This window comes from Macaca mulatta, chromosome 20, assembly GCF_049350105.2.
Source record: "Macaca mulatta isolate MMU2019108-1 chromosome 20, T2T-MMU8v2.0, whole genome shotgun sequence".
In the NCBI taxonomy this organism is placed as follows: domain Eukaryota; kingdom Metazoa; phylum Chordata; class Mammalia; order Primates; family Cercopithecidae; genus Macaca; species Macaca mulatta.
The window spans coordinates 62,096,625-62,123,160 of NC_133425.1; the positions used below are offsets into that span (position 1 = coordinate 62,096,625).

General features: G+C 45.7%; 2 protein-coding genes across 9 annotated transcripts in view; both read left to right on the top strand.

The window, feature by feature from the left end:
- The window catches only part of CMTM1 (CKLF like MARVEL transmembrane domain containing 1), a 14,003-nt gene extending 6,090 nt beyond the window's left edge, over positions 1-7,913 (top strand). For 5 of the 6 annotated variants that reach the window (XM_015126330.3, XM_015126329.3, XM_077984088.1 and 2 more), the window contains 2 exons: positions 5,532-5,630; positions 7,605-7,913. In XM_015126330.3, the coding sequence (XP_014981816.2) occupies positions 5,532-5,630; positions 7,605-7,775 (270 nt within the window). In that variant the 3' untranslated portion in view covers positions 7,776-7,913. The remainder of the gene's footprint in view (positions 1-5,531; positions 5,631-7,604) is intronic. The other variant, XM_015126331.3, reaches the window with a different exon arrangement.
- CMTM2 (CKLF like MARVEL transmembrane domain containing 2) lies at positions 7,780-23,054 on the top strand. 3 transcript variants are annotated; one of them, XM_001085127.4, is made up of 5 exons: positions 7,780-8,123; positions 8,319-8,639; positions 8,773-8,931; positions 21,462-21,563; positions 22,378-23,054. In XM_001085127.4, exons 2-5 carry the CDS (start codon positions 8,403-8,405, stop codon positions 22,558-22,560), a joined length of 681 nt encoding a protein of 226 aa, XP_001085127.1. In that variant the 5' UTR covers positions 7,780-8,123; positions 8,319-8,402; the 3' UTR covers positions 22,561-23,054. The 3 variants fall into 3 exon arrangements, with proteins under 3 accessions (XP_001085127.1, XP_077840219.1, XP_077840220.1); XM_077984093.1 differs by having other exon boundaries at positions 8,328-8,639; XM_077984094.1 differs by having other exon boundaries at positions 7,935-8,123; positions 8,331-8,639.
- Positions 23,055-26,536: the final 3,482 nt, after the last annotated feature.

Below are 26,536 nucleotides of genomic sequence, written 5' to 3' on the forward strand. Positions count from 1 at the left end.
CCTGAGCATGAACCGTGAGTGTCCTATGAGAGAACCTGTTCTCACAGTGGTCACAGAAAGTTCAACCCAGCTCTTGTAGGGTTACAGGCCTTTGGTCAACTCCAGTAAAGCCAGCCCCCCTTGCTGTGTCTGTCTTAAGTGATAGTATCCTCTTTTTGGGGGATGACTATGGGAGCCCAGAGGTGATTCAGAGCCCCTGTCTTTTCCTGCTACTGTCCTCAAGAGCACGGGCCAGACCTGGCACAGCACAGGATATGCCTTGTGAGCTCCCAGGAGCTTCATGGTGGGGAAACTGTGTTACCAAGATGGTTGCCCAGTTATTCTGATGTTCAGCCCACACTATCAGGATACATAGGACACATACTGAGCAACCACACAGTTGGTCAGATGGTAAGTGATCTAATTAACTTGGGAGTTTTTGAAAAAGACTCATCAAAACAGGACCCAAATTGCGTTCTCTTCTCCTATCCAGTCCTTTCCTTTCAAATCCGCTCTTTCAGATTCTGTGAGATGAAGGATGTGTACCTACACAATTTTTCAGAGGGGCAAGTAGCTACACTGCGAGGCCTTGGCACAGCAGGAAATGTGCTAGTTTCATAAGGGTATTGGTGCTAGGAGGTGATGGCTTGGCACTTCAGAAGGTAGGCAGGCTTAGAATCAAGCTTCAGGAGTCACTTGGGACCTTATAATAAGGTCAGTGCGGGAAGCCATGGAACACACGGTCAGTTTCATACTAGAACTGTTTTGAGTCGAGCTCTGCACAGCTTCAGAGACTTGCCCACAGCTGAGAGTGCCCAACATGCAGCTACCACTTCTTTCAGCCCTTCCCTCCAGGCGAGAAGGCTTGGCTCCCAGGAGGTATGGCATTAGGGTAAGGAGTACTGACTTTAAGTGGTGATTTCTAACTTAAAGGCTCATAAAAGGATAGAGTTCCTTATTTCCCTATTCCAATTATTGTTTGACAAAGGGGTGAGGGTAAAAGTCTCTACCAGGGAGACAAGAGTGTGATACATCAGGGCTTGGACTCAGCAGGAAAGCACCAAAGAGAACTGACTGCAGATACAGGTGACCTGCTGAGATCTGTGGGCTCTGGGACCATTTTTTTTTTTTTTTTTTTTTTTTTTTTTTTTTTTTTTTTGAGACGGAGTCTCGCTGTGTCGCCCAGGCTGGAGTGCAGTGGCCGGATCTCAGCTCACTGCAAGCTCTGCCTCCCGGGTTTTTACGCCATTCTCCTGCCTCAGCCTCCCGAGTAGCCGGGACTACAGGCGCCCGCCACCTCGCCCAGCTAGTTTTTTGTATTTTTTAGTAGAGACGGGGTTTCACCGTGTTAGCCAGGATGGTCTCGAACTCCTGACCTCGTGATCCGCCCGTCTCGGCCTCCCAAAGTGCTGGGATTACAGGCTTGAGCCACCGCGCCCGGCCTCTGGGACCATATTTTGTCAAGGCCCCCTCCTCTAGACAGAGGATGGACCCATACTCAGTCTCTGAGTTGCAGCTGTGAAGGGTGTGCCGGGGACCCTGACACCATGGGGAAGGCACAGGTCCCGCTCTCAACCCCTAACCTATGTTAGGGCCTATGAGGTCTCCTCAGATGGGCTCTTGGTGTTCTTGATTCATGTGAACTCACAGAATAAATGTGTCAGCTTCCACAGCACTGGTTTTACCTGCAGACTTGAGAGTGGAATTAAATCAGTAAATAATTTAAACCCATTTTTACCAACATGAGTCTGCATCAAAGCTAGGAAAAGTGCAATTTTCCTCACCCCACACATACTCTTCATTTTTAGGTTTACCAACTCTACCCACTCTAGCCTAGTGTCAGGTACCAAGATACCTAAGAAATTATGAATTCGAATTATTGTCTTCTAAATAGCTCATATTTTAAACACCTCTACATCATAAAGAATATAATCCGGCATGGTCAGAGAAACTGAGTTCTGGTGAAGCAGATGTTTTTGCCAACAGAAAGCTATTTTTTAAAAAGAATATAATAAACATTTTAAACTAAAACAAAACAAAAAATGAAACCAATGAAAGTTGCAGTTAGTTGAATACCAGATAATATTCATTGTTTGTAAATTCCTATTACGAATACTACATTTTGTGAAACAATTCATGTTTAATGTTTTTCTTTTTTTTTTTTTTTTTTTTTTTTGAGATGGAGTCTTACTGTGTTGCCCAGGCTGGAATGCAATGGCACGATCTTGGCTCACTGCAAGCTCCACCTCCCAGGTTCAAGCAATTCTCCTGCCTCAGCCTCCTGAGTAGCTGGGATTATAGGCACGTGCCACTGTGCCTGGCTAATTTTTGTATTTTTGGTAGAGACAGGATTTCACCATGTTGGCCAGGCTGGTCTCAAACTCCTGACCTCAGGTGATTCACCCACCTCAGCCTCCCAAAGTGCTGGGATTACAAGCTTGAGTCACTGTGCCTGGCCTGTTTAACTTTTTTCCTAATATTCAGTGCTTTTTTTTTTTTTTTTAATAATGAGCACTCACCATTAAGGCATCTTTCTCATTCCCACTTATAATTCTACACGATTTTAATATCTCAGAGAATAGTTTGGAAGCTTTATGGAATAATTGTCAAGAAAAAACACATTTCTCATTTTAGTCAGAGAAGGCTACTTGACCCAATAAGGTATTTAAAGGGGAAAGAAAAATATAACAAGTAAGGATGATATTTATGAGGGAAGTGGAAGTCCTCCCACACATGGCCAATCTCGGCTGCAATTTTAACACAGCCATCAGGGATATCTGTCTCTCCCCAGATGAGGCAAATAAGAGGGTCTGTGTCTGAGGCAAAAGGGAGGAGGTTAGCAGAAGAAGGCCCATGGGCACTCAAATCAGACTGCCCAAGGTCATAGCCACTTACTGGCCGAACAACCCTGGGCAGGTTGCTTACCCATCTGTAAACTGGGGATAATGAGAGTTTGTTGTGAGAATCAAATGAGATCACATATTAACACATTGGCACAGTAAGTGCTCAATAAATGTGAGCTAGCTGTAATAGAAATGTTAGATGCAAGGCGAACCTTAGCTCCAGTGGACAGTTCAGGAGAGCACTTGTTTGTAAGTAAGGACCACAGTAAACTATAATGTCCATAGTCCCACAAGGAGATAAAATTATGACAGAAAGTTAAAGACTGGCTGGGCCTGGTCTGTGGTTGGTTTATTATTATCATTATTGATGTGCTTTTGTTCAAATTGTTATAATCTAAGACCACACCTGGTTAGTGGTCAGAGAAACTGAGCTCTGGTTATATAGATATTTTGGCCAACAGAGAGCAATTTTTAAAAAAAGAATATTTGACTTTTGAAGTTTACACTCTGCTTCTCAGTTGTAAGAGTCCTTGTTCACATCTTTGACTACCTTGGTTTATACAATCCTCAGGTGTAAGCTTCCTGCAAAGCTGCAAACCACTGTACCTGCCTCAGTCAGGCCTGCCCACTATGGGCAGACCTCTCGCTTAGCCTGCAGAACCCCACTGGGACTTACTTCCAACCTCCACCAGCCCTGCTACATACCCCTGTTCCAGCGTTAACTACCAGGCACCAAAACAGTAGGCATTAGTGCCTTTCCAAGAGGCAAGTCACATTCCACAATAGGGCTCCTTGGTTGCCAACCCCAACAGGAAGAACACCTAGTTTGCAGAGAGTTTACTATCTGTTAACATTTTGAGGGCAGATACGAACCTACATTTTGATGCACTCCGACCAGCTACAAATGCCAGGCATGTTATCAGATGCTTTCAGATTCATTATGCCATTTAATCCTCAGACCCAATGAACCGCAGTCATTGTCCCCATATTACAAATTAGCAAGTTGGCAGACTGGTGATAAAATATGCCCCATCTAGGAATTGGCAGGCCAAAAGACTTCATCAACAAAAATACTCAACTGATTGGTGCTGTATCATTTTGACCCTCCAGACCCATTCCGCAGAAAATGCCAAAGATGGATTGGACGCTGCACTTCCAGACTAGGAGAATAGCTCATTTCCTCCTTATTTGGGTGTCACTGATGGGAGGCAATAGTGAGATGAGTTCTGATTCCACCCGTTATTCAATCCTAGGCAGCTGAAAAACTCCAAGCCTCCACCATGTCCTTTGTAAACGGGATGATGACAGTTCTGACTTTGGAGCCTGCTTTGTGAGGGTTAAATGAGGTCAAATGATGGACTGGGAAATGCTTGGCACATCAAAGAGCTCCATTGGAGCCATTGTGATTCCATGATAACATACACTGGATGGCAGTGCTCCTTGCTGTGTTTGGACTAGTGCACCAGGAAGATGACATTACCAAGGCAGACCATCAAGACTCAAAGACTTAAGCTATTCAGATAAGGTGTCTGGCCAATATTGTGGTTATGTTCTCTAGGCTTTTGCCTCTAGCCATACACTGCTGCCACTGACACACTGCGTTCACGTTCTTCCATTATTGTTTTGCTAAGAAAGCTCAGCCACTGCTCACCCAGGAGGGCACTGCCACCCACTCATCCTCACTCTTCATTTCAGCACACAAAGAAGCAGGTTGGGCTAGCAGTTAAAGAACTCAGGACTGGCCAGGCACGGTGGCCCACGCCTATGATTCCAGCACTTTGGGAGGCCGAGGCAGGCGGATCACCTGAGGTCAGGAGTTCATGACCATCCTGGCCAACATGGAGAAGCCCCATCTCTACTAAAAAATACAAAAATTAGCTAGGCATGGTGGCAGGCACCTGTAATCCCACCTACTCAGGAGGCCGAGGCAGAGATTTGCTTGAACCTGGGAGGCGGAGGTTGCAATGAGCCAAGATCGCACCATTGCACTCCAGCCTGGGCGACAAGAGCGAAACTCCGTCTCAAAAAAAAAACAAGACTCAGGACTGAAATCCAGTTAAAACGCAGAAGGGGCACAATGAGCCTGCAGATGTCGGGGCACACCCAATTCTGGCCATCTTTCAGGAAAGCAAAAAACATTCACTCCAGAATATCAGGCCTGCTCCTCAGATGAGTTCATATGCTCTTGGGACACGTGAACTCACAGAATAAATGTGGCCTAATTTCCAGAGCATTGGCTTTACCTGCAGATTTGGGAGAATAATTAAAGTGCTCATCTAAAATTTTATTTTTATGTTAAAACAAATGAGTTATGGAATAGAATGCAGAATTTACATTAAAAAAACAAGACTTTCCAAAAAAATCACATTTATGGAGAGCCAATTTGGGCTAGGCCCCTTGACCACTAGGTTTTTTCATGCTCACTTTCCTATTCCCTTTATAGAAAAAGTTGTCAGCTTTTTTTCTAATGGTATTCTTTAATGAAAATAAACCTGTTTCTACAGACAAAGTCATATCTAGGATCTTAAAATCACATAAACTCATGTCTCTGGACGATGTAAGAATTATGCCTCTGAGGGTGCCTCCTCATCTTAATCAAATGGAAAGTTTTTAAAAGGCATCTATTCTTAGATGTGTAATTGACCAGTTTTAATATTTATGAAATTATATTTTTGTGTAAACTTGATAAATTTCAATTCTTTATTACAGGATCTTACCAACAGTATCATTACAGCTGTGTTCCTTTCAGTAGTTGCCATCTTGGCCATGCAAGAAAAGGAAAGAAGGCATTTATTCTATGTCGGAGGGGTAAGTAGAGGCCTTCATGACTCCATTTAAGATCAGTATTCCGGCCAGGCACGGTGGCTCACGCCTGTAATCCCAGCACTTTGGGAGGCTGAGGCGGGCAGATCACAAGGTCAGGAGATCGAAACCATCCTGGCTAACACGGTGAAACCCTGTCTCTACTAAAAAACACAAAAACTTAGCCAGGCATGGTGGCGGGCACCTGTAGTCCCAGGTACTTGGGAGGCTGAGGCTGGAGAATGGCGTAAACCTGGGAGGCAGAGCTTGCAGTGAGCCGAGATCGCGCCACTGCACTCCAGCCTAGGCGACAGAGCGAGACCCCATCTCAAAAAAAAAAAAAAAAAAAAAAAAAAGTCAGTATTCCAAGACTTTGAAAAGGGAAATTGGCAGACCCCGTTATATCATTAACCAAGCGAAATCCCCACTACCACCCACTCTCCTTCTTGCACTGACTTCTTCAGGTGATATGAAGTTGCATAAACTCTGAGCTCATGAAAATCTTAATTCTAACATGCATTCTCCAAATAGGTACAAAAACAAGAGTCTGCTAAACCCCTTTTGAGACTTGTAGACACTATTTTCAAAATGTTAAGCAAGATCTTTTTGTCTATAAATAGGACTTTGATTTTCTGGACTAGAGAATTGTATTTTAAAGACAGATAAGAGAGATTGTAAGGGGGGAAAAGTGCACTGTCTAAAGTGAATAATCCAGCCTATTCAGGAAGGAAGGAAGAGGAAGGAAGGAAGGAAGGAAGGAAGGAAGGAAGGAAGGAAGGAAGGAAGCAAGCTAGCTGCCACACACTGAAGTGCCCAGTATATGCCCTGCACCAGGCGAGGCACACTCTGATTTAATCTTTACAACTCTCATTTGTACAGATATAGGAACTGAGGTTAAATACTTTGCTCTGGGTCACAAGACTGGGACAAACTGGGACTCAAAAGAAATGGCAGATCAAATGCTTGGAAGATTCAGGGGGTCAGGAGGGGAGGTAGGGCTTTGGTTCAAGAAGTTAAACAATGAGAACATAAATTAATGCAGAAAAAGGAGTTTATCTGAATTCATTCCATAATCAATAAATATCTGTCAATCCCATTGGATTGTGCCAGACATGAGCTCAGTGCTGGGGATAGAGCCCCTTCCCCTTTGGGTAAGCTCACAGATTCGCTAGGGCAAGACACCTAGGAAAACTCATTAAGCAGCCAGGAATTAAGTGACAGTAAAGAGAAGCATCCAAGGCTGTCAAGAGTCCCGGAGTGCACAGGGGAATATCTGTGCCATGGGCCCCTGGTCCCCATTGGCTGACTCCGCAATCACTCCTTCTACTGCCAGGAGTTCCCACCCCCAGTTCTCCATTTCTTGCCTGGAGGGCAGCATCCCACCACACCCCTCACTGGTCTTCCAGCCTCCAGCCTGGTTCACTTTCCATTCACCTCATGGCCACTGAAAGTAGGTTTTCTGAGTCTCACACCTGACCTCTTTGATAGAGTCCCAGATCCTGCACCTCTCCAGCCTCAACTCTGCCCACTTCTCAGCTGGCTCCAGAGGTCCTAGGCACACCAGATTCCTTAGAGACCCTAGTCCAGTGCCTGGGTTCTCCTCCTCCCCTTAGGAATTCCTTCCTGCCCTTTGCAAACGTAGCCTAAAAGTCTTTCCACGGAGAGGCCCTTTCAGGACCTACCCCTACCTGCAGCCACCTAGGGCCACTGCCCTTCCCTAGTCCTTTCCTGGTGCCTCAGACATCAAGCGAGGCTGTAACTGGCAACAAAATCCCCCATTTCCAAAATCCCTTTTTCTGGGTAAGGCAGAGTGGGCCTGCAGCAGCCAACTGGGCAGGCGGCAAGAAAGTAGTATAGGGTCAGAGAGGACAGGAGGCCGCCCGCAGCGCCCACCCTGGATAGGGATAGGTTCAAGGGGTTGCTACCGACCTGCAAAATAACCCGGTCTTTCCTTCTCGCATATGGCCTTGTATCTGACAGTCCCTGTGTCTCACAGCGGTAATCGTGTGTTGCATCGATGCGTTTGTGGTCACCAAGATGATGAGGACTAACTTGAAAAGATTTCTGGGAATCGAATTTGAAAGCAAGCTTTCCCCCGCCAAGGACGCCTACCCCGAAACCGGCCCCGACGCCCCGCAGAGGCCCGCCTGAAGCCAGCCCCGCGCCCTAGCAGATGCACGTGTCTGTCCAATCTCGGCCTCCGAGCCCACCCCCGAGCTCGCGTGCTGTCACCCATTCCGGCCTAAATGTGACCATAAAATTAGGGCTACTGCTTTTATTGAGAACACCTACTTCCTCTCTTTGCCTTGTGTAAAAGTCGTGTTGTATTTTCCTGCGCAAGTCGCGTTGTATTTTCCTGCGCGTGGCGCTGCGCCCGCGGAGCTCAGGGTGGTGACCCGGTGCTCGCAGCCCCCCGAACCGGCAGCGGAGCGGCGGCTTACAGACCTGGGGCTGCCTGGAGACGCCGGGATGGGACCGCGAGGGCAGCTCCGCGCCGAGGTGGGACCAGCGGTTTGGGAACGGAGGTGGGGCCCGTCGGGGGCCGGCGCGTGGAGGGTGGGCGGATCCGGCCACTGCGGGGTGGATGGGAGCTGCGCCAGGAGACGGGCGCGCGTGGAGAGGGCGTGGGAGTTGGCATTCGGTGGTCCTGGCAGTTAGCTGAGCGCGCCCTCTGAGCCGCTCGGTTGACACCAGGCTCTCTAGTAGGCCTGGCCTACCCAGAAACAGCAGGAGAAAGAAACAGGCCAGCTGTGAGAAGTCAAGGACACCGAGTCAGTCATGGCACCTAAGGCAGCAAAAGGGGCCAAGACAGAGCCAGCTCCACCTCCAGCCGGGGCCAAACCCCAGGAGGACAAGAAGGACGATAAGGAGCCATTGGACAAACCTCAAAAGTTGGTGCAGCCCAAGCACGAAGTGGGCACGAGGAAGGGGTGTCGCCGCTACCGGTGGGAATTAAAAGACAGCAATAAGGAGTTCTGGCTCTTGGGGCACGCTGAGGTCAAGATTCTGAGTTTGGTGAGTTAGACTGGTATCCCTGGATGGGGGGCTTTGGCTGAGGGCGGGGAGAAGGAGGAGTAGGCTCCAGGGGTCCTCAGAGAGATGGTGAGAGGCCCTTGCTGCTGGCTGAGGTGTCTATGTCTCACTGCAGGGCTGCCTAATAGCGGCAATGATACTGTTGTCCTCACTCAGCGTGCACCCCATCCTGACGCTTATCATCACCATGGAGATATCCATCTTCAGTTTCTTCATCATACTGTACAGCTTTGCCGTTCATAGATACATACCCTTCATCCTGTGGCCCATTTCTGTAAGTAAGGGGCGATGGGGAGTGCCTGAATCCAGAACGCTGATTATGTGTGTGTCTTGGCACCTGGAAAGTCACAGAAGGGAGAGACACACCCCACCTCCCATATCTGTGCCTGGGTCAGGGGCTCACAACATCAGTGGGGCCCAGGCAGAGGCAGCTGGGTGCAAGACGGGTAGCTAGGCAGAAAATGCTCCAAAAAAGCCCGTGTGTGTGTTGGAGTGAGAGTGGAGAACTCTTACCTACCCGGTGGTCAAAGAGGGCCTGAGCCTTTGTTCTCTTTAGGGAAAGGGGAGGTGTAGCAATCAGTTGTTCCTCCGAACTCCTGTGCCAGCTCACACTTGACAGGAAATCACCCCAGAAGGACCCCAATCCCAAAATTCAAAGAAGAAAATTACTCTCCTGTAAGTCAATAAAATTAGACAAAAATGGGAATTTTTTTTTTAAAATCACTTCTAAAGCAGCGTTAGGTCTCCAGTGAATATCCCTATAAAGGATGCTTGGATCAGGATGTTCAACCCAAAGCAGTCATCTAGTGGAATGAGACAGAACTGAGCAAAGTACTCATTCCTAGCCTGTTTCCTCATCTGTAACATGGGGACAGTCATATTCCTTGCAGAATTGACATTCAATCCTGAGGATTAAATATAAATTGCTTTACGCTGTGCCTGAGGACTCATGGAGTTGAATCCCTCACCTGTGTAATCACAGGGCACACCCACCTAACCCCTTGCCAGTCAATGAAGACCCCAATTCCCAAGTCCCTTTGTTCATTGCACATTCACAGCCTGCCTCCAGAGCCCTCTTGTTCACTGTTTCACTCACGTTACACTTAAGGAAATTGGCTTAGAATGGCCAAGTAACTTGCCCCCAGCTCACTCAGCTGGTAAGTAGCAGAAAAAAGCTTTGCACTTAGCTTTATGAGTACATTTCATCCTGCCTTCTTGTTAAAAGCTATTAGGGTCCAGGGATCCAGAGGTTTTGGTGAGGTAGATGAGGACCTCCAATACAAGGAGAAAGGACAGGAGGGCCACATAAGGACTCTCAGAAAAGGGACAAGCAGAGGACAAGGTAAAAGGACAGGCAGAGGACAAGTTCCTAAACAAGGAGCCTGAGAAGACATTTTTAGTTCCAGCAGGATGAAAAACCAATGAACCCTGAAAATCTTCCTGCTGTGCTTATCTAAAAATACCAGGGGAAATGTAACCAGTATTGCTTTAACTGAATGAATGGTGGGCAAAAAAGAAATGAAAACACAGAGGCGCCAGAAATGGAAAACGGGGCAGTGATCACATAAGCTGCAAAGTATGAGTGGGAATGGTCCACGAGGTAGTGTCTCAGGAACCTACAGCATGAATTTTCATGCACTCTCAAGTCAGGAAATAAGGCCTTGATCCTAAGCAAAGTGGGAATTTAGAACTGAAAATCCTGTATAAAGCCATCACCCTGGAAAGACTACCCCCGAGGGAAAACATGGACAAAGACACATACCCTTCTTATTCCCAACACAGAGGAATAAGAAAACATGTTCATATCTGCCTGAGTGTTGAGTGGGCAGAGAGGAAGTCTTCCTTGAGAAATAGAAACCTTAAGCCTGCCCTTTGTACAGATTGGAGTTTGAATTTTTGTTACCTGCAGCCTAGAAACCTTCATGTAGCCCAGAAACCTTCATCCCTGGGAATTGCCATAAAAATTGATCCCAGTCTGATGACATTCTGCTGATATCCTCGGACTCCTGATAGAAACAAATGCAAAATCACAATCAGGGCATGAAGAGATTCTTACAAAGGGGCGGGGGGGAAACCTTGTCAAAAATGAACTAATAATTCAAAACTACAAAACACCTAATTTTAAAAAAAATCCCCATTACTTAGAATCAACAAACACAACAGATGGATTAGAATCCTGAGAATATGAGATAATAGAAGAGCTATCTGAGAATAATAACATATTTTAAGTGATTATAGACATAAGAGTCCTGAGAAAAGAATAAAACACTATGAGGACAGAATAGACAGATTTTTTAAAAGTACAGTGTCTAGAATAGAAAATATAGTTATTGAAATAAAAATGTCAGTAGATGAACTCAAAAACAGATCAGACATAGCTGTAGAGGGAACTGTTAACTGAAAGGTATGGGGAAATTACCCAGAACATAGCACACAGAGAGAAAGAAAATAAGAAAGAGATTGAGACAGAACATGGAGTGAGAACATCCATCAGGGTTGTCGGGCTGGGTGTGGTGGCTCATACCTGTAATCCCAGCACTTTGGGAGGCTGAGGTGAATAGGTCCCTTTGGTCCAGGAGTTTGAGACCAGCCTGGGCAACATAGGGAGACCCTGTCTCTACAAAAAAAAATTTAAAAATTAGCCAAGCATAGTGGCACATGCCTGTCGTTCCAGCTACTCAGGAGACCAAGGTGGGAGAATGACTTGAACCCAGGAGGTCAAGGCTACAGAGAGCTCTGATGGTGCCACTGCACTCCAATCTGAGTGACAGAGTGAGACCCTGTCTAAAAAATAATAAAAGAGGTATCAAGAAGCTAGGCACAGTGAGTTGTGCCTATAGTCCCAGCTACTCAGGAGGCTGAGGCAAAAGGATCTCTTGAGTCCAGGAGTTCAAGGCTGTAGTGTGCAGTGATCACACCTGTGAATAACCACTGCACTCCAGCCTGTGAAACAAACAAGATCCTATCTCTTAAAAAAAAACAAGCAGGGGGAGGGGTTGGCATGTGGTTCACGCCTGTAATTCCAACACTTTGGGAGGCCGAAGTGGGAGGATTTCTTGAGGCCAGGAGTTCAAGATAAAGAAAAAAACTTCAATAAAAATTTTTAAAACTTATTAAGAGAATAGATGAAATATTCAAGAGAATGGAGGTCAAGAATAGTGGCTTACACCTGTAGTCCTAGCACTTTGGGAGTCCAACATGGGAGGATTGCTTGAGCCCAGGAATTCAAGACCAGCCTGGACAATATCATGAGACCTTCCGCTTGTCTCCACAAAAAATCAGCCAGGCATGGTGGCATATGCCTGAGGTCCCATCTACTCAGGAGGCAGAGTTGGGAGGATCGCTTGAGCCCAGGAAGCTGAGGCTGAGTGAGCTGTAATCCCATCACCGCATTCCAGACTGGGAGACAGACAGAGATCCTGTCTCAGAAAAAAAAAAAAAAAAAAAAAAAGTAGCAAGAATGGAGAAGAGGAAATATTCATACTGATAATGACTGAGAACATTCCGTATTTAATGAGAGTGGTGTCACTGAAAAATGGCATAATAGGGAACTCCAAAATTTTGTCTCTCTACTGTAGCAATGAGTAACCTAGCAAAAACTGTCAGAACTAACTTATTCAGAACCCAAATCTAATTAAAAACTTAGAACAGCCAGAGGAGTGCTTAATGAAGGAAGAAGCTGCTGGATTTTGGTAAGAAACGACTGTGCACTTTAACTTACCTGCTGGGCATCTCTTACCCCCACAGCTTGGCAATGGCTATGAAGACAGCAGCCCAAATTCCTGGCGAAGCCTGCTAGTGACCAGCATAAAGAGCTATTTTCGTGTGTGTGTTGTGAGACAGGGTCTTACACTGTCATCCAGGCTGGAGTGCAGAGGTGCAATCGATATCTCATTACATTACAGACTTCGTTCTCAAAGAATTATGGTTGTTTGTTTGGACCTGTCTGATGATTACCTAAGAGATTGGTCCAGGGACTTGCCTTTGTTTCACCTGCCTCAGAACTTTTTCAGGGATGAAGCAGCCTCCCAGGTAGCATTTGTCAAAAACATTTAAAGGGAAATATACTTGCCTCACCCACTTGAGACAAGAGAAAACAAGTGAGTCAAGCAGTAGACAGACCAGAAAGTCTGGGAAGAAAGAGACTGAGAAAGGAGATATATTAGGGAATCTAGAAGACTACACACATTCCCAGGGCTGGACAAATACTCAGAAATGACCTAAGAAGACCCTAAGCTTCCACCTTTGGTCGACCATTAGGCTCTGCACAATCAGGAGGTGAGAACTACGACAGAGTTGTAAACAGCCTGGCCAAATGTTGATAAAGTGCCCCAACACAGAACCAACCTGCAAAGACCAGTAATGTTTTTGTTCATTTGTTTCCAAGCATTTAGGGAAATCTCTGTCAAATCACTAGCTGAGGCCGGGTGCGGAGGTTCACGCCTATAATCCCAGCACTTTGGGAGGCCGAGGCGGGTGGATCACGAGGTCAGGAGATCGAGACCATCCTGGCTAACACAGTGAAACCCCGTCTCTACTAAAAATACAAAAAATCAGCCGGGCATGGTGGCAGGCGCCTGTAATCCCAGCTACTCGGGAGGCTGAGGCAGGTGGATCACTTGAGGTCAGGAGTTTGAAACCAGCCTGGCCAACATGGTGAAGTCCCATTTCTACTAAAAGTATTTAAAACTTAGCTGGGCATGGTGGCGGGTGCTTATAATCCTAGCTACTCAGGAGGCTGAGGCAGGAGAATCCCTTGAACCCGGGAGGTGTAGGTTGCAGTGAGCTGAGATCGTGCCACTGCACTCTAGCCTGGGCAACAAGAGTGAAACCCCGTCTCAAAAAAAAGCTGATGTAGTTTGTTTTTTTTTTTTTTCTTTTTTTTGAGATGGAGTCTCACTGTGTCGCCAGGCTAGAGTGGATCTCAGCTCACTGCAAGCTCTGCCTCCTGGGTTCACATCATTCTCCTGCCTCAGCCCCCCGAGTAGCTGGGACCACAGGCGCACGCCGCCACGCCTGGCTAATTTTTTGTATTTTTAGTAGAGACGGGGTTTCACCGTGTTAGCCAGGATGGTCTTGATCTCCTGACCTTGGGATCTGCCCACCTCAGCCTCCCAAAGTGCTGGGATTACAGGCGTGAGCCACCGCGCCCAGCCAAAAGCTGACATAGTTTTAATACCAGACTAAACCAATTTTATATATAAAAAAAGAAGATCACTACATATAGTAATTTTGAACTTGTGTGTACCTAACAATATAGCCCCAAAATATAAAAGCTAAACATAGACTTAATTATAAGAAAGAATTAACAAATAGTAACCACAGCAGGAGATTTTAACATGTGTCCCTCAGTAATTAACAGTTTGATCCACTGACATGTAAAACATAGAACCATACATCCATAATAACAGGCTTTATATTCTTTTTAAGCTCACTTGAAACAATCATAAAAATTATCCTCACATAAAACCACAAAGCCAATATAAATAAATAACAAGGAACTGATAAAATATAGACTACATTCTCCAATTCAATGAAATACAGTTAGAAATCAGTAACTAAAATGTAACTAAAGCCTTGTATGTTTGGGGGATAAATCTACTGTTTTTCCCTCAGTATATGAGGATTTAGTTATATGTAGTATTTGCAGATACTACCTGTAAAATGCAGATAATTCAAATTCAAATCTGTATACTTAGAAAAGAAGAATGAACATTAACAAATCAAATGTCTATATGAAGAAGATACCAAAACAAAACAAAATAATGAAATTAAGGAAATGCCAAAGATAAGAACTAAAAGTTAATGAAATAGGAAACAAAGATTTATGGGGAGGATTAATAAAACTAAAAATCTGGTTATTTGAAAAGACAAAAGTAGACAAACTTCAAGAAAAAGAAAAGTAGGAACGAAGAAAAACAGTACAAAGATCAAGAAGAGATTTTAAAGATCACAAGGGAAGCCAGCTGGATGGCTCATGCCTGTAACAGCAATGTGGGAGGCTGAGGCAGGAAGATCAGTTGAGCCCAGGAGTTCAAGACCATCCTGGGCAACACAGTGGGACCTCATCTCTACAGAAAATAAAAAAAGTAGCTGGGTGTGGTGGCGTGCACTTGTAGTCCTAGCTACTTGGGCTGAGGTGGAAGGATCGCTTGAGCTGGGGAGTCAAGGCTGCAGTGAGACAGTGATTGCACCACTGCACTCCAGCCTGGATGACAGAGTAAGACCCTGTCTCCCAACAAACACACACACACAAGGGAAAATAGGTGGGGATTTTTGTTTTGTTTTGTTTTGTTTTGTTTTGAGACGGAGTCTCGCTCTGTTGCCCAGGCTGGAGTGCAGTGGCACGATCTCAGCTCACTGCAAGCTCCGCCTCCCAGGTTCACGCCATTCTCCTGCCTCAGCCTCCCAAGTATCTGGGACTACAGGCGCCCACCACCACGCCCAGCTAATTTTTTTGTGTTTTTAGTAGAGATGGGGTTTCACCATGTTAGCCAGGATGGTCTCGATCTCCTGACCTCGTGATCCGCCCGCCTCAACCTCCCAAAGTGCTGGGATTACAGGCGTGAGCTACAGGGCTCACGCCTGTAACCCAGCACCCAGCCGGAAAATAGCTTTTTATACCAATAAACTAGAAAGTTCAGATAAAATAATTTTCTTGACTCAAAAATAAATAGAAAAACAGGTTATAAAAGAATTCATCCATGTTTTCATCTGGCACTTTTATTGTTTCACATTTTACATTTGATTCATTTGAGTGATTTAGGGATATGATATGAACCATGGTTCCATTTTTATATCCTGATGGCTTTCCAGTTGTTCCACCCCGTTACCTGATTTATTCTTGTATTGAAGAGTACGTCTTTTCTGCCATGGATTTGAAATGGCATATTTGTTAAATGCTAAAAATTCCATATGAAGGGTTTATTTCTAGATTTTATATTCAGTTCTATTTTATCTCTTTTTTTTTCTTTTAAAAAGCGTTATAATATGTCCTACTCTCTGCTAGCGCCTTGATCTTAAGACCAGACATTATAAGGAAAGTAAAATAGGCCTATCATATTTGAAGATAGCCATAAAAATTCTAAATAAAATATTAGCATAGTGAGGCCGGGCGCGGTGGCTTATGCCTGTAATCCCAGCACTTTGGGAGGCCGAAGCAGGCGGATCACTTGAGGTCAGGAGTTTGAGACCAGACTGGCCAACATAGTGAAACCCGTCTCTACTAAAAATACAAAAAATTAGCTGGGCATGGTGGTGGCCATCTGTAATCCCAGCTATTCAGGAGGCTGAAGCAGGAGAATCGCTTGAACCTGGGAGGCAGAGGCTGCAGTGAGCCAAGATAGCACCACTGCACTCCAACCTGGGCAATAAAGCAAGACACCTTTCCAAAAAATAGTAATAATAATAATAATAATAATAGCATAGTGAATCAAGCAATATATAAGAAAGCAATACATCATTATGAAGCAGCATTGATGCCAGGAATACAAAGATGGTTTTGCCATACATACACACACACACATATATAAATTATTATATATAATATACAGATTAATATATTTCACTATAATATATTCACATAATATATTTCACTGCTTTATTTAAAGGAAAAAATATATCCTACAAGCTGCAGCAAAACCATTTAGTAATATTCAATACCAATTTTTAGAAAACTCTTAGCCAACTAGGAATAAAGAGAACTTCCTTATCTTAATATAGGTATCAGGGCCAGGCGCGGTGGCTCATGCCTGTAATCCCAGCACTTTGGGAGGCCTGGGCCAGCAGATCACAAGGTCAGGAGATTGAGACCATCCTGGCTAACACAGTGAGACCCCATCTCTACTAAAAATACAAAAAAATTAGCCAGGCGTGGTGGCAGGCGCTTGTAGTCCCAGCTACTCAGGAGGCGGAGGCAGGAGAATGGCGTGAACCCAGGAAGCAGAGCTTGCAGTGAGCCAAGATTGTGCCACTGCACTCCAGCCTGGGTGACAGAGTGAGACTCCGTCTCAAAAAAAAAAAAAAAAGGCCGGGCGCGGTGGCTCAAGGGCCGGGCGCGGTGGCTCAAGCCTGTAATCCCAGCACTTTGGGAGGCCGAGACGGGCGGATCACGAGGCCAGGAGATCGAGAGACGATCCCGGCTAACACGGTGAAACCCCGTCTCTACTAAAAAATACAAAAAAACTAGCCGGGCGAGGTGGCGGGCGCCTGTAGTCCCAGCTACTCGGGAGGCTGAGGCAGGAGAACGGCGTAAACCCGGGAGGCGGAGCTTGCAGTGAGCTGAGATCCGGCCACTGCACTCCAGCCTGGGTGACAGAGCAAGACTCCGTCTCAAAAAAAAAAAAAAAAAAAAAAAAAAAGGCATTTATCCAAACCCACACAAACTGTATTTTATAGTGACACTCCACGAGCATTTCCTTAGAGATGCGTACTAGCTTTTCTTCTATTCAACATTGTGATGGAGATCTTAGTACAATATGATAAGGAAAACAAAAGGTGATAGAAATTGGGAAGAAACAAAATCTAATGGAATTATCTACACAGAAAATCTAGGAGAATCTACAGTGAAATCACTAGAACTGATTGAGTTCCACAAGGTTACCAGACACAAAAGCAATAGTGTTCCTGAATACCAACAATGAACAATGAGAAATATATGATTTTTTTTGGCTGGGCACGGGGGCTCACGCCTGTAATCCCAACATTTTGGGAGGCCCAGGTGGGTGGATCACTTGAGGTCAGGAGTTTGAGTCCAGCCTGGCCAACATGGTGAATCACCGTCTGTACTAAAAATACAAAAATTAACCAGGCATGGTGGTGCCTGCCTGTAATCCCAGCTACTCGGGAGGCTGAGGCAAGAAAATCTCTTGAACCCAGGAGGCGGAGGTTGGGATGAGCCGAGATGGAGCCACTGCACTCCAACCTGGGTGACAGAGTGAGACTCTGTCTCAAAAAAAAAAAAAAAAAAAAAAAAAAAAAAAGCTCTTTAAAAGAAACCACTTAAAACAGCAAGAGAAACTACAAAGTGACTAAGAATAAACCTACTGAAAGATATGTAAGACGCTACATAGAGAATATAAGACTTTATTAATGGATATCAAAGGAAAATGTAAATAGAGAAACATTCCACATTCATAAATATGAAAACTTATTATCATAGAGATATCAATTCAATTCTGAATTAATCTATAAATTAAATAAAATTTCAACCTAACATGGGTTTTTCATGGAACTTTACGGGGTGATTCTAAAATTCTTATGGAGGAAGAAAAAATACTAACAAGGATGGACTCAGACAACAAGATATCAGATTTACCATAAAGCTTTGGTACTAGCTCAGGGACTGACAAGAAGACTAATGAAATTGTTACAGATTGAATGTTTGTGTCTGCCACTCTGCAAAACCATATGCTGAGGCTCTAACTCCACTGTAGCTGTACTTGAAGATGCGGCCTCTAAGGAGGTAATTAAGGTTAAATGAGGTCAGAATATTGGGGCCCTGATCAAATAAGTGTCTTGTTTTTTGTTTGTTGGTTTTGAGACAGAGTTTTGCTCTTGTCACCCAGGCTAGAGTGCAGTGGCACAATCTCAGCTCACTGCAACTTCCACCGCCCGGTTCAAGCATTCTCCTGCCTCAGCCTCCTGAGTAGCTAGGATTACAGGCATGCACCACTGCACCTGGCTAATTTTGTATTTTTACTAGAGACAGCGTTTTGCCATGTTGGCTTAGCTGGTCTTGAACTCCTGGCCTCAGGTGATCTGCCTGCCTTGGCCTCCCAAAGTGCTATGATTACAGGTGTGAGCCACCACACCCAGCCAGTAAGTAAGTATCTTTATAAGAAGAGAGCAGAGAATTCTCTCTCCCTCTTGCTCTCTCTCTACACACACACACACGCACACATGCACACACACATACACACGCACGCATCAAAGAAAGGCCATGTGAAAACGTAGTGAGAAGACAGCCATCTGCAAGCCCGGAAGAGAGCCCTCACCAGAAACTGAATTTCCTGGCACCTTGCTCATGGACTTCAGCCTCCAAAACTGCGAGAAAGTTAATGTCTGTTGTTTAAGTCACCCAGTCTGGGATATTTTATTATGGCATCCTGAGTAGACTAATACAGGAATAGAAAAGAAAACTCAGAAATAGATCTACAAACATATGGCAACTTGGTATATGACGGAGGTAGCATTATAAAACAGTTGAATAGAATATTCAATAAATGTCCCTGGGATTTGTGGAGAGAGAGGAAGGGAGGGAGAGAGATAGACTATGTATCCCATTAAAATTAAAACTTCAACAGAAGACATCATAGGCCAGGTACAGTGGCTCACACCTATAATCCTGACACTTTGGGTGGCCAAGGCAGGAGGATCACTTGAGTCCCGGAGTCCAGGGCTTGGAGACCAGCCTGGGCAACATAGGGAAACCCTGCCTCTACAAAAACAATTTTTTTTTTTTTTTTGAGATGGAGTTTTGCTCTTGTTGCCCAGGCTAGAGTGCAATGGCATGATCTTGGCTCACTGCAACCTCTGCCTCCCAGGTTCAAGAGATTCTCATACCTCAGCCTCCTGAGTAGCTGGGATTACAGGCATGCGCCACCACACCTAGCTAATTTTGTATTTTTCGTAGAGATGGGGTTTCTCCATGTTGGTCAGGCTGGTCTCAAACTCCCAACCTCAGGTGATCCGCCCGCCTTGGCCTCCCAAAGTCCTGGGATTACAGGCGTGAGCCACTGCGCCCAGCTTACAAAAACAATGTTTTTAATTGCACAGTGGTAGGCGCCTGTAGTCCCAACTGAGGCTGAGGTGGGGAGGATCGCTTGAGCCCAGGAGTTCAAGATTACAGCGCATGGTAGAAACACCCTGTGTCTCATTTTGTTCATTCCTATAGTAGGCTACATCAGTTAAAATTAATAAATCTGGCCGGGCGCAGTGGCTCACGCCTGTAATCCCAGCACTTTAGGAGGCCAAGGTGGGCGGATCACGAGGTCAGGAGATCAAGACCATCCTGGCTAACATGGTGAAACTCCATCTCTACTAAAAATACAAAAAGTTAGCCAGGTGTGGTGGCAGGCGCTTGTAGTCCCAGCTACTCAGGAGGCTGAGGCAGGAGAATGGCATGAACCCAGGAGGCAGAGCTTGCAGTGAGCCAAGATCGCGCCACTGCACTCCAGCCTGGGCAATAGAGCAAGACTCTGTCTCAAAAAAAAAAAAAAAAAAAAAAAGAATAAATCTATATTTCTCAATGTGGATAAATCTCAAAAGGCAAAAGCAAGCATTGAAAGGTAGGATACTTTTTATTTAAATATAAAAAGTGTATTTTGAAATACACAAAATAGTATACATTGTTTATGAATATATAATATGTAGAAAAGCACAAATTCAGACGGGAAAACTACACATCAGCTTCCAAAAGTTGGAGGAGGGAGGCATGAGGGACAGGAAGCGGGAAGGAAGCGAGGGGGCTGCAGCTCCATCTGTGAAGTTGGATTTCTTGATTTCAGAGAGGCCTAAAGGGGACATTGGCAAGACGTTAACATCTGTTAAATGTCAGTGGCTCCTGGCCTGGTAGAGGTGGGAGTTGGAGGTAGGATGTTCTATTATTTTCTGGGCATTTGAAATGTATCAAAATTCAAAACATTAAAAAAGAAAAGGCCTGAAACAAAGTGGCCAGGGAAGGACAACAGCAGGAAATGGCATTATAGAAACCAAGGGGAATGGCAGGTGTCTTCCAGCGCTGCAGGATCAGCTGCTTCTCACCCCATCCTCTAGCCCCAGGAGAGATTCGAGAGGAAGCCAGCCTGCTATGGCCATGGTTTGGCCAGCTCTGAGAAGTTTGGCAATGCCTTGCCAGTAGCAGGAGGGAAACGAGTATATGGTATGGGGAGGGTGAGACTGAAGTCACAGGGGATGGGCAGTCCTTGAGGAAGGGAGAGGTGGTGCCACCTTGTAAGGAGGGAAAGGGGTCTAGGAAGTCAGGCTGAGGGCAGCGGGTTGCAGAGGAAGCTGCCAGGCTCCCAATGAGATGCTAAAGTCCATCAGAGCCAATGCAGCCCACCCAGCCAGAGCGGGGAGCTGGCCCTGGGAGCTGAAAGTCAGTGGTGGGGTCCTTAAGAGGGACATCATGATGTTTTATAGTTGTGTATTTATTTAAATGAGTATTGACTGGGTGCTGTGGCCTAGGCCTATAATCCCAGCACTTTGGGAGGCTGAGGAAGGCAGATCGCTTGAGTCCAGGAGTTTGAGACCAGCCTGGATAACATGGTGAAACCCTATCTCTACTAAAAATACAAAAAAAAAAGAAAAAAAAAAATTAGCTGGGCTTGGTGGCACACGCCCGTAGTGGCAGTCGGAGGTGGGAGAATCACCTGAGCCTGAGGAGGTCGAGGCTGCAGTGAGCAGAAATTGCGCCACCACACTCCAGCCTGCGTAATCGGAGTAAGACCCTGTCTCAAAAAATAGAAAATAAAAATAATAAATGAGTATTGGTGGGAGGAGACATAGGCAGAAACCAAATGTGTGATTTCACAGAGAGATGGTAGAAGAGGGGGCTGGTGACTTCACAGGCTTCAGCATGAGGGCATTTTAGCATCCTGGACTTTTTAGGTTTCAATTTAAAAAGCCCAGCTGGAGGGCCACAGATATGTCCACCTAGCCCGGTGTGTGTTTATCTTTATGCATACGTTTTTAAATCAGGTGGAAGTTTGCAAATCATTCCTTTGGAGGAAGCTAACCAGGGTGCAGTGTTTGTTGCCGGGGGCCCTGGCTTTGGCTGAGGCTGACTCACCTCTCCACCTTCAGGACCTCTTCAACGACCTGTTTGCCTGTGCGTTCCTGGTGGGAGCCGTGGTCTTTGCTGTGAGAAGTCGGCGATCCATGCATCTCCACTACTTACTTGCTGTGGTGAGTCTTTCCAGGCTGGGCCATGCATTTGCTCTGAATTCACCTCTTTTGGAGGATGGGTGTTGTCCTCTGTTTAAGGAAAGGGCTTCTTTATTTTTCACAAAAATCTTGGGATCAAAGTAAAGTTTAAAAGTGAAGTAGGCCGGGCACAGTGGCTCATGCCTGTAATCCCAGCACTTTGGGAGGCCGAAGCGAGTGGATCACCTGAGGTCAGGAGTTTGTAGACCAGCCTGGCCAACATGGTGAAATACAAAAATACAAAATTTACAAAATTTAGTAGAAAATGTATTTTCTACTAAAAATACAAAAATTAGCTAGGCATGGTGGCGCATGCCTGTAATCCCAGCAACTTGGGAGGCTGAGGCAGGAGAATTGCTTAAATCCAGGAGGCAGAGGTTGCAGTCAGCAGAGATTGTGGCACTGCACTCCACCCTGGATGACAGAGCGAGACTTCGTCTCAAAGGAAAAAAAAGTAAAGTAGACAGATGTTTCCAATGGAGCCACCATTTAAATAAAGATGATGTCCGGGGAGCCAGCCCAGGTTCCTTCCTGTAGCTGCCGACCCCAGAGCAAACAGTCCCACTCTGGCTGGGTTTCAAGACAGAAGAGAAACAGGTGAGATGGCAGGATGGGGGAGTGGAGAAGGCCGAGGCTGAAGGAGTAGGCATGCTTCTAGACTCTCAGGGCTGGTTGACATTTGAGGGGACATGGGGGACGTGTGACACAGCACCCACTGATGAACGAGAAACCAGGAGGGAAACCCACCACGTTTGGAATGAAAAGCAAAAGTCATGAGGACCCTTTTGTTTTCCAGATCCTTGTTGGTGTGGCTGGAGTTTTTGCTTTGATCGATATGTGTCTTCAAAGAAACAACTTCAGAGGCAAGAGGGCCAAAAAGCATAAGCTGATTTCTCCTCCAGGCAAAGAAAAAGAACCCCAGCAGGGCAAGGGACCAGAACCCGCCAAGCCACCAGAGCCAGCAAAGGGAAAGAAATGACTTGGAGGAGGCTCCTACTGTCTGAAACGGCAGTGTATTTTACAGCAATACATTTCCACTCTCTTCCTTGTCTTCTTTCTAGAATGGTTTTCTTTTCCATTTTCATTACCACCTTTGCTTGGAAAAGAATGGATTAATGGATTCTAAAAGCCTAAAGTTGATGTAAGCATTATTTTGTTCATTCAGCAAAAGTTACTGATTGGCAGGGTGCAGAGGGTAATGCCAGGGCAGGGCCCAGGAGCCAAGGCTCCTGAAGTGCTCCCAGGCTACTGGGCACCAAGGGCCTGGGGGACCAGAAGTGTAGGTGTTTCCGGCTAGCGACCCCAACCAACTGGCAGGGGGTGGGGGCCAGGGCGCCGGGGGCAGAGGAAGACGAGAAACCAGAAAAAAAAAGGATAATTTTGTTCACACTGATTATTTTAATTTTACTTTTTAAAAAAAGCATCCAAGCAATTGTTATGAGAAAAATAAATTTGATGGCCTTCCTTGCAGTTTAGTTTTTAGGTTTTTTTTTTTTTTTTTTTTTGGTGAGTCAGAGTTTTGCTCTTGTTGCCCAGGCTGGAGTGCAATGACGTGATCTCGGCTCAGCTCACCGCAACCTACACCTCCCAGGTTCAAGCAATTCTCCTGCCTCAGCCTCCTTGAGTAGCTGGTATTATAGGCATCTGCCACCACACCTGGCTAATTTTCTGTATCTCTAGTAGAGACAGGATTTCACCATGTTGGCCAGGCTGGTCTCAAACTCCTGACCTCAGGTGATCCACCCTCCTTGGCCTCCCAGGGTGCTGGGATTACAGGCGTGAGCCACCGTGCCCAGCCTGCAACTTAGTATTGATCCTCACTGAGGTTCACTCCGGTGGAGGTGAGGAGGGCAGGGGGTGTCAATTCCTCAGAGATCAGGGTCTCCAAGGGTCTGAGTCAGGCTGGCATATGGGCTGAGCACGGTGGGCACAGGAGAAGCCTAGGGGCTGTTTCCCTCTGGGACCTGGAGTGTCTCCCTCCACTGACGACCTGAGCATAAGGCCTGGAGTCACCACATGCAGGCCTTGCAGATCTTTCCAACAGAGAAGGCCCTGCTCTCACTGGACAGTCCAGCCATCCTGGCAGGTGAAGGGTTGTCTCCATGACAGGAAAGCCAGGCCCCAAACTGACCCATGAGGAGCTGGAAGGGGGCATGTAGGAGGAAGCGTGGAGCCCCGAGCGCAGCCTGGGCAACAGGCTGGGAGGGTCCACTGAGCTTTGGGGACAGGATCATGACTTGGGCCAAGGGGATCACTGAAGGCTGTGAGAATGCCACGTGCTTAGCTGTTGCCTCAAAGGTGTGTGAGAGGAAGGAGGGCCCTGCAGGTCCTTCAGGTGGGCAGACGGGCAGCCAGCGGCCTCTAGGGGTGAAGACCTGGAACTTGGGGTGGCCCCAGGCTCCTCTACCCTTCAAGTCCACTGTCCCCTCTGTAGCCTCACAGCGCCCCCTGCAGGCCAGGCAGTGTGAGGCACACCTAACTCTAGCTTTGTAGAGAAAAACTCAAAAATGCACACTATCCCACCACATGACCCAGAATTCTTCTCCTATGTATTTAGCCAAGAGAAATGGTATACTAGAATGTTCCTAACAGCCAAAAACTAGAAACAGCCACATGTTCAAAAGGAGGTAAATGTGCTACATTCAGAAAACGGAATGCGCTACTCAGCAGAAAAAAAAAAAAAAAAACCCACTATGAATACAACAAAACAAGGAGGGATTTCACATTATAGAAACATACCAGATGATTCCATTTCTAAGCAGTTCAAAAATAGGCAAAAATACAGTGAAAGAAAACAATGGTTGCTTGGGGATTGATTATGTAAACCAAAAAGTATCTGAGACAGGCCACAATTGATTTAGAAGTTTATTTTGGCCAGGTCCAGTGGTTCATGCCTGTAATCTCAGCACTTTGGGAGGCTGAGGTGGACAGAGCACTTGAGCCCAGGAGTTTCAGACCAGCCTGTACTGGCGAAACCCCGTCTTTACTAAAAATACAAAAATTCACCGGGCATGCACACACCTGTAGTTCCAGCTACTCTGGGGGCTGAGGCAGAAGAATTGCTTGAACCTGGGAGGTGGAGGTTGCAGTGAGCTGAGATCACGCCACTGCACTCTAGCCTGGGTGACAGCAAGACTCTATCTAAAAAAAAAAAGGTGCCACAGTCAAGGACAATGCCTCAGAAACAGGTCTGTGCCTTTCTCCAAATCATCCAAATGTGATATGAGGGCTTCAATATTTACAGGGGCAAAGCGGGCTGAAAGAGAAAGAGAAAGAGTCACATTCAGTAGAGTCACATTACTGAATCCACAAGTTGTAAGAGAAAAGGAGCAGGTAGGGAAGAGTGAATGATGTCTTCTCCTGGCACTCAGGAAACCGGCATTTGACATAAGATGAGATGAACATAGAGCAGCTACCTGTGGAGGTATTTCACCTTTCATCTGTAGCTCTCTGCTTAGGAACAAAAGGAAAGGCGGCTTCTTGCATGACTCAGCTCTCAGCTTAATTTGTTTCTTTTGGCACAGTGAATCGGGGTCCCAAGTATTTTATTTTCCTTTCACGTTTCCAAAGAGACATAAGGGAGCTTTTGTGGGTACCAGAAATATCATCTCTTCTTGGAGGAGCTGGTCACACAGGTGTACACTTTTGTCAAAACATTCAATAGTATACTTAAGATCTGTGCATTTCATTGTATATAAATTTTACCTAACAATGTAAGCTAAATATGACTTATGCTCAGAATCCTGTGGAAAAGTGTCAACTTTCCTAAATGACTTTGGTCACTCCTCTCAACTCCAAGGGTGACACTTGTGAGCAGGCAGGGTTTCTGCAAGTCTCAGGGTATAATGAGCATGAAGTGGGGGCTGGGCTGGGGCTGAGCGAGACTTCAGGTACCATGCTAAGAAGAGGACCCTGGGAGAGGGACATGGGCTGTAGGAAGATGCCCCTTCAGAACAAAACTACATCAGGTAAGTACCTGTCTGGAGCGGGGAATGGCCTGGGTGTAGAGCATGTCACTTACACATCTGGTTGGAATGCGGATTCAGCAAAAAGCCTAATTAATTAATTAATACACACAGAATAAAAATAGATGCTGTGTCCTTCAAACGAAAGTGACTCAAAAAGGGCAACCAGCAAACAAGAGTTCTTGGGGTAGGAGTGTGGGAAACTACAACAAAGATTTTAAATTTTTGTTGCTGTTGTTGTTGAGATAGTCTCATTCTGTCGCCCAGGCTGGAGTGCAGTGGTGCCATCTCGGCTCATTGCAACCTCTACCTCCCTGGTTCAAGCGATTGTCCTGCCTCAGCCTCCCAAGTACCTGCGATTACAGGTGCCTACCACCATGTCTGGCTAATTTTTTTTTTTTTTGTATTTTTAACAGAAATGGGATTTCACCATGTTGTCCAGGCTGCTTTCGAACTCCTGACCTCAAGTGATCCACTCGCCTCAACCTCCCACAATGCTGCGATTACAGGCGTGAGACACCACATCCAGCCAAGATTTTAAAATTTAACAGAGGGATTGAATAATAGAATAGACATAATTTAAGATGCCAATTCATGATTTGAAAAATAAAGGAAATCTAGAAAATCAAGCAAAAAGGCAGACTTTTCTCTTTTGGAAAAAAAGAAAGACATAGAGGATAAATCCAGGAGGATTTATCCAACAACCATCTCAAAGGAGTCACAGGGGGTGAGAAAATGAAGAGAAGAAAATAAATAGAAAAAAAAATTTCAGTTAAATTAAAACTAACCCACCAAGGCAGGGTGCGGTGGCTCACGCCTATAATCCCAGCACTTTGGGAAGCCAAGGCAGGCGGATCGCTTGAGCTCAGGAGTTAGAGATCAGCCTGGCCAACATGGCAAAACTCTGTCTCTACAAAAAAAAAAAAAAAAAAAAGAAAAAAAGAAAAAAAATTAGCCAGGCAGACTGGTGCGCGCCTGTAGTCCCAGCTA

Bases quoted from the DNA above. Each gene is read 5' to 3' on its own strand.
- CMTM2 (XM_001085127.4), top strand. From the start codon at position 8,403: ATGGCACCTAAGGCAGCAAAAGGGGCCAAGACAGAGCCAGCTCCACCT. The intron at 8,640-8,772 runs GTGAGTTAGACT...GTCTCACTGCAG, and splicing joins AGGTCAAGATTCTGAGTTTG to GGCTGCCTAATAGCGGCAAT. The intron at 8,932-21,461 runs GTAAGTAAGGGG...CTCCACCTTCAG, and splicing joins TCATCCTGTGGCCCATTTCT to GACCTCTTCAACGACCTGTT.